This window comes from Phytophthora sojae (assembly GCF_000149755.1).
Source record: "Phytophthora sojae unplaced genomic scaffold PHYSOscaffold_2, whole genome shotgun sequence".
In the NCBI taxonomy this organism is placed as follows: Eukaryota; Oomycota; class Peronosporomycetes; order Peronosporales; family Peronosporaceae; genus Phytophthora; species Phytophthora sojae.
Window position 1 is genome coordinate 5,579,172 of NW_009258116.1, and position 5,788 is coordinate 5,584,959.

Here is a 5,788-nt window from a genome sequence, read left to right on the forward strand (position 1 = left end):
CACACACGCGCTCCCCGATGCCCTGTTGCCTCTTCACAGCAGCCGCTATTACGTTCGAGTTCCAAAGACTCGTGGTCGACGCCGGAGCGGCCGCTGCCAAGGCTCACGTGCGGCTTTGCTGGCAGTGCGGCCAGTCGTGCGTGACAGGCTCCACGTCACCCACAGGGCACCCATACCCACGAGCTAGCACGGATTACGGCCGATAGCGGCGCTGAAAACGAGCGATGACCCAGGAGGCGGAGGCGGGGATCGAACCCGGCTGGCCGGCGAGACGGGTGGGTGGGCATCGGTACCGGGTGGTGCAGGTCCGTGGTGTATGTTTGCGGCGGTGGCGAGGTGCGTGGCGGCCGGTATTTGCGTGGCACGAGCGGGTTCCGGAGTAGGTGCGCAAGGGCTGGGTTAGGCGCTCTTATGGTGTAATGGTTAGCACTCTGGACTTTGAATCCAGCGATCCGGGTTCAAATCCCGGTAGGAGCTCGTTTTTGCGCGGCATTGCAAGCGTGTAGCGTGCTGGAGGCGCTGCGGTGCGTGTAGCGTTCGTAATTCGCGTTTGAAAATCGGTTAGGGGGTAGACCAATTAGTGCTGGTCTTATGGTGTAATGGTTAGCACTCTGGACTCTGAATCCAGCGATCCGGGTTCAAATCCCGGTAGGACCTCGTTTTGCACCCATCCTACCGGCACCACCACGCCCTGCGCCGCACACCTGCCGCACACGCGTCTCCACGCGCTCCCCGATGCCCTGTTGCCACTTCACAGCAGCCGCTATTACGTTCGAGTTCCAAAGACTCGTGGTCGACGCCGGAGCGGCCGCTGCCAAGGCTCACGTGCGGCTTTGCTGGCACTGCGGCCAGTCACACCACCGTCACCCACAGGGCACCCATACCCACGAGCTAGCACGGATTACGGCCGATAGCGGCGCTGAAAACGAGCGATGACCCAGGAGGCGGAGGCGGGGATCGAACCCGGCTGGCCGGCGAGACGGGTGGGTGGGCATCGGTACCGGGTGGTGCAGGTCCGTGGTGTATGTTTGCGGCGGTGGCGAGGTGCGTGGCGGCCGGTATTTGCGTGGCACGAGCGGGTTCCGGAGTAGGTGCGCAAGGGCTGGGTTAGGCGCTCTTATGGTGTAATGGTTAGCACTCTGGACTTTGAATCCAGCGATCCGGGTTCAAATCCCGGTAGGAGCTCGTTTTTGCGCGGCATTGCAAGCGTGTAGCGTGCTGGAGGCGCTGCGGTGCGTGTAGCGTTCGTAATTCGCGTTTGAAAATCGGTTAGGGGGTAGACCAATTAGTGCTGGTCTTATGGTGTAATGGTTAGCACTCTGGACTCTGAATCCAGCGATCCGGGTTCAAATCCCGGTAGGACCTCGTTTTGCACCCATCCTACCGGCACCACCACGCCCTGCGCCGCACACCTGCCGCACACGCGTCTCCACGCGCTCCCCGATGCCCTGTTGCCACTTCACAGCAGCCGCTATTACGTTCGAGTTCCAAAGACTCGTGGTCGACGCCGGAGCGGCCGCTGCCAAGGCTCACGTGCGGCTTTGCTGGCAGTGCGGCCAGTCGTGCGTGACAGGCTCCAGTCACACCACCGTCACCCACAGGGCACCCATACCCACGAGCTAGCACGGCTCACGGCCGATAGCGGCGCTGAAAACGAGCGATGACCCAGGAGGCGGAGGCGGGGATCGAACCCGGCTGGCCGGCGAGGCGGGTGGGTGGGCATCGGTACCGGGTGGTGCAGGTCCGTGGTGTATGTTTGCGGCGGTGGCGAGGTGCGTGGCGGCCGGTATTTGCGTGGCACGAGCGGGTTCCGGAGTAGGTGCGCAAGGGCTGGGTTAGGCGCTCTTATGGTGTAATGGTTAGCACTCTGGACTTTGAATCCAGCGATCCGGGTTCAAATCCCGGTAGGAGCTCGTTTTTGCGCGGCGTTGCAAGCGTGTAGCGTGCTGGAGGCGCTGCGGTGCGTGTAGCGTTCGTAATTCGCGTTTGAAAATCGGTTAGGGGGTAGACCAGTTAGTGGTGGTCTTATGGTGTAATGGTTAGCACTCTGGACTCTGAATCCAGCGATCCGGGTTCAAATCCCGGTAGGACCTCGTTTTGCACCCATCCTACCGGCACCACCACGCCCCCGTTGTTGCTGCGCCGAACACCTGCCGCACACACGCGCTCCCCGATGCCCTGTTGCCTCTTCACAGCAGCCGCTATTACGTTCGAGTTCCAAAGACTCGTGGTCGACGCCGGAGCGGCCGCTGCCAAGGCTCACGTGCGGCTTTGCTGGCACTGCGGCCAGTCACACCACCGTCACCCACAGGTCACCCATACCCACGAGCTAGCACGGATCACGGCCGATAGCGGCGCTGAAAACGAGCGATGACCCAGGAGGCGGAGGCGGGGATCGAACCCGGCTGGCCGGCGAGACGGGTGGGTGGGCATCGGTACCGGGTGGTGCAGGTCCGTGGTGTATGTTTGCGGCGGTGGCGAGGTGCGTGGCGGCCGGTATTTGCGTGGCACGAGCGGGTTCCGGAGTAGGTGCGCAAGGGCTGGGTTAGGCGCTCTTATGGTGTAATGGTTAGCACTCTGGACTTTGAATCCAGCGATCCGGGTTCAAATCCCGGTAGGAGCTCGTTTTTGCGCGGCGTTGCAAGCGTGTAGCGTGCTGGAGGCGCTGCGGTGCGTGTAGCGTTCGTAATTCGCGTTTGAAAATCGTTTAGGGGGTAGACCAGTTAGTGCTGGTCTTATGGTGTAATGGTTAGCACTCTGGACTCTGAATCCAGCGATCCGGGTTCAAATCCCGGTAGGACCTCGTTTTGCACCCATCCTACCGGCACCACCACGCCCCCGTTGTTGCTGCGCCGAACATTTGCCGCACACACGCGCTCCCCGATGCCCTGTTGCCTCTTCACAGCAGCCGCTATTACGTTCGAGTTCCAAAGACTCGTGGTCGACGCCGGAGCGGCCGCTGCCAAGGCTCACGTGCGGCTTTGCTGGCACTGCGGCCAGTCACACCACCGTCACCCACAGGTCACCCATACCCACGAGCTAGCACGGATCACGGCCGATAGCGGCGCTGAAAACGAGCGATGACCCAGGAGGCGGAGGCGGGGATCGAACCCGGCTGGCCGACGAGACGGGTGGGTGGGCATCGGTACCGGGTGGTGCAGGTCCGTGGTGTATGTCTGCGGCGGTGACGAGGTGCGTGGCGGCCGGTATTTGCGTGGCACGAGCGGGTTCCGGAGTAGGTGCGCAAGGGCTGGGTTAGGCGCTCTTATGGTGTAATGGTTAGCACTCTGGACTCTGAATCCAGCGATCCGGGTTCAAATCCTGGTAGGACCTCGTTTTGCACCCATCCTACCGGCACCACCACGCCCCCGTTGTTGCTGCGCCGAACACCTGCCGCACACACGCGCTCCCCGATGCCCTGTTGCCTCTTCACAGCAGCCGCTATTACGTTCGAGTTCCAAAGACTCGTGGTCGACGCCGGAGCGGCCGCTGCCAAGGCTCACGTGCGGCTTTGCTGGCAGTGCGGCCAGTCACACCACAGGGCACCCATACCCCGGATCACGGCCGATAGCGGCGCTGAAAACGAGCGATGACCCAGGAGGCGGAGGCGGGGATCGAACCCGGCTGGCCGGCGAGACGGGTGGGTGGGCATCGGTACCGGGTGGTGCAGGTCCGTGGTGTATGTTTGAGGCGGTGGCGAGGTGCGTGGCGGCCGGTATTTGCGTGGCTCGAGCGGGTTCCGGAGTAGGTGCGCAAGGGCTGGGTTAGGCGCTCTTATGGTGTAATGGTTAGCACTCTGGACTTTGAATCCAGCGATCCGGGTTCAAATCCCGGTAGGAGCTCGTTTTTGCGCGGCGTTGCAAGCGTGTAGCGTGCCGGAGGCGCTGCGGTGCGTGTAGCGTTCGTAATTCGCGTTTGAAAATCGGTTAGGGGGTAGACCAGTTAGTGCGGGTCTTATGGTGTAATGGTTAGCACTCTGGACTCTGAATCCAGCGATCCGGGTTCAAATCCCGGTAGGACCTCGTTTTGCACCCATCCTACCGGCACCACCACGCCCTGCGCCGCACACCTGCCGCACACGCGTCTCCACGCGCTCCCCGATGCCCTGTTGCCACTTCACAGCAGCCGCTATTACGTTCGAGTTCCAAAGACTCGTGGTCGACGCCGGAGCGGCCGCTGCCAAGCCTCACGTGCGGCTTTGCTGGCAGTGCGGCCAGTCGTGCGTGACAGGCTCCAGTCACACAACCGTCACCCACAGGTCACGAGCTAGCACGGCTCACGGTCGATAGCGGCGCTGAAAACGAGCGATGACCGAGGAGGCGGGGGTAACCAAACGCTTGCAACGAAGCGTCAAAACGGTAGAAAACAGGTCAAGTCACGAATTAGCACCGTATTTTGCTGCAAGGCAACCGGTACGGATACGCTGAATCCAGTAGTTATTGGTACAGCGGCGAACCCATGGTGTTTTCCAGGCGGCACTCGGCGTGCACTTAAAGGCAAGGCTGTCGAATATTACAACACCAGAAAGGCGTGTATGACGGTAACCATCTTTTTTGAGTGGCTCCAAAGTTTTAACTTGAAAATGGCAGTACAGACCCGAAAGGTGCTTTTACTGATCGGCAATCGGTTAGAGCCCGATATCAGCGTCGCTTGTCCGTTGGTGCCTGAATGCAATTAAGGGTGGCATCAAGCGCAAGCTAAACCGCCTTGAGGCGATCCAGTTCAGCATCGATAGCTAGGGTGGTGTGAGTGCCGACTATGTTCGCAACTGCAGGCCCAAATCACGAATAGTCGACGCTGCGTATTCGAGCGGGATCCGACAGTAAGGGAGTTCATAAATGCCGCTGAGGAAAGGGTTGTGGACGAACTTGCAAACATCTTAAAGGGAATACACGGACCCATCAGCGTCCCACACTACCTGGGCGGCAGGTGTGCGGCGCAGCAACAACGGGGGCGTGGTGGTGCCGGTAGGATGGGTGCAAAACGAGGTCCTACCGGGATTTGAACCCGGATCGCTGGATTCAGAGTCCAGAGTGCTAACCATTACACCATAAGACCAGCACTAACTAGTCTACCCCCTAACCGATTTTCAAACGCGAATTACGAACGCTACACGCACCGCAGCGCCTCCAGCACGCTACACGCTTGCAACGCCGCGCAAAAACGAGCTCCTACCGGGATTTGAACCCGGATCGCTGGATTCAGAGTCCAGAGTGCTAACCATTACACCATAAGACCAGCACTAACTGGTCTACCCCCTAAACGATTTTCAAACGCGAATTACGAACGCTACACGCACCGCAGCGCCTCCAGCACGCTACACGCTTGCAACGCCGCGCAAAAACGAGCTCCTACCGGGATTTGAACCCGGATCGCTGGATTCAAAGTCCAGAGTGCTAACCATTACACCATAAGAGCGCCTAACCCAGCCCTTGCGCACCTACTCCGGAACCCGCTCGTGCCACGCAAATACCGGCCGCCACGCACCTCGCCACCGCCGCAAACATACACCACGGACCTGCACCACCCGGTACCGATGCCCACCCACCCGCCTCGCCGGCCAGCCGGGTTCGATCCCCGCCTCCGCCTCCTGGGTCATCGCTCGTTTTCAGCGCCGCTATCGACCGTGAGCCGTGCTAGCTCGTGACCTGTGGGTGACGGTTGTGTGACTGGAGCCTATCACGCACGACTGGCCGCACTGCCAGCAAAGCCGCACGTGAGCCTTGGCAGCGGCCGCTCCGGCGTCGACCACGAGTCTTGGAACTCGAACATAATAGCGGCTGCGTGA

The 5,788-nt window shown here is 60.8% G+C and overlaps 1 protein-coding gene and 14 non-coding genes across 15 annotated transcripts; 12 read left to right on the top strand and 3 right to left on the bottom strand.

The window, feature by feature from the left end:
* Positions 1 to 405: 405 nt before the first annotated feature.
* PHYSODRAFT_t424 lies at positions 406 to 477 on the top strand. Its single transcript has one exon. It is a non-coding gene; the product is annotated as a tRNA-Gln (tRNA).
* A 108-nt stretch (positions 478 to 585) lies between these two features.
* Positions 586 to 657, top strand: PHYSODRAFT_t425. Its single transcript has one exon. It is a non-coding gene; the product is annotated as a tRNA-Gln (tRNA).
* A 456-nt stretch (positions 658 to 1,113) lies between these two features.
* Positions 1,114 to 1,185, top strand: PHYSODRAFT_t426. The gene has a single exon. It is a non-coding gene; the product is annotated as a tRNA-Gln (tRNA).
* A 108-nt stretch (positions 1,186 to 1,293) lies between these two features.
* On the top strand, positions 1,294 to 1,365 carry PHYSODRAFT_t427. Its single transcript has one exon. It is a non-coding gene; the product is annotated as a tRNA-Gln (tRNA).
* Positions 1,366 to 1,841: 476 nt separating this feature from the next.
* Positions 1,842 to 1,913, top strand: PHYSODRAFT_t428. The gene has a single exon. It is a non-coding gene; the product is annotated as a tRNA-Gln (tRNA).
* A 108-nt stretch (positions 1,914 to 2,021) lies between these two features.
* PHYSODRAFT_t429 lies at positions 2,022 to 2,093 on the top strand. Its single transcript has one exon. It is a non-coding gene; the product is annotated as a tRNA-Gln (tRNA).
* Positions 2,094 to 2,551: 458 nt separating this feature from the next.
* PHYSODRAFT_t430 lies at positions 2,552 to 2,623 on the top strand. The gene has a single exon. It is a non-coding gene; the product is annotated as a tRNA-Gln (tRNA).
* Positions 2,624 to 2,731: 108 nt separating this feature from the next.
* PHYSODRAFT_t431 lies at positions 2,732 to 2,803 on the top strand. Its single transcript has one exon. It is a non-coding gene; the product is annotated as a tRNA-Gln (tRNA).
* Positions 2,804 to 2,883: 80 nt separating this feature from the next.
* Positions 2,884 to 3,239, top strand: PHYSODRAFT_325657 (hypothetical protein; the record flags this gene model as incomplete). The annotated part of the gene is made up of 3 exons (XM_009521543.1): positions 2,884 to 2,973; positions 3,044 to 3,145; positions 3,225 to 3,239. 3 exons carry the CDS (start codon positions 2,884 to 2,886, stop codon positions 3,237 to 3,239), a joined length of 207 nt encoding a protein of 68 aa, XP_009519838.1.
* A 22-nt stretch (positions 3,240 to 3,261) lies between these two features.
* Positions 3,262 to 3,333, top strand: PHYSODRAFT_t432. The gene has a single exon. It is a non-coding gene; the product is annotated as a tRNA-Gln (tRNA).
* Positions 3,334 to 3,770: 437 nt separating this feature from the next.
* On the top strand, positions 3,771 to 3,842 carry PHYSODRAFT_t433. Its single transcript has one exon. It is a non-coding gene; the product is annotated as a tRNA-Gln (tRNA).
* A 108-nt stretch (positions 3,843 to 3,950) lies between these two features.
* PHYSODRAFT_t434 lies at positions 3,951 to 4,022 on the top strand. Its single transcript has one exon. It is a non-coding gene; the product is annotated as a tRNA-Gln (tRNA).
* A 964-nt stretch (positions 4,023 to 4,986) lies between these two features.
* Positions 4,987 to 5,058, bottom strand: PHYSODRAFT_t525. Its single transcript has one exon. It is a non-coding gene; the product is annotated as a tRNA-Gln (tRNA).
* A 108-nt stretch (positions 5,059 to 5,166) lies between these two features.
* Positions 5,167 to 5,238, bottom strand: PHYSODRAFT_t524. Its single transcript has one exon. It is a non-coding gene; the product is annotated as a tRNA-Gln (tRNA).
* Positions 5,239 to 5,346: 108 nt separating this feature from the next.
* PHYSODRAFT_t523 lies at positions 5,347 to 5,418 on the bottom strand. The gene has a single exon. It is a non-coding gene; the product is annotated as a tRNA-Gln (tRNA).
* Positions 5,419 to 5,788: the final 370 nt, after the last annotated feature.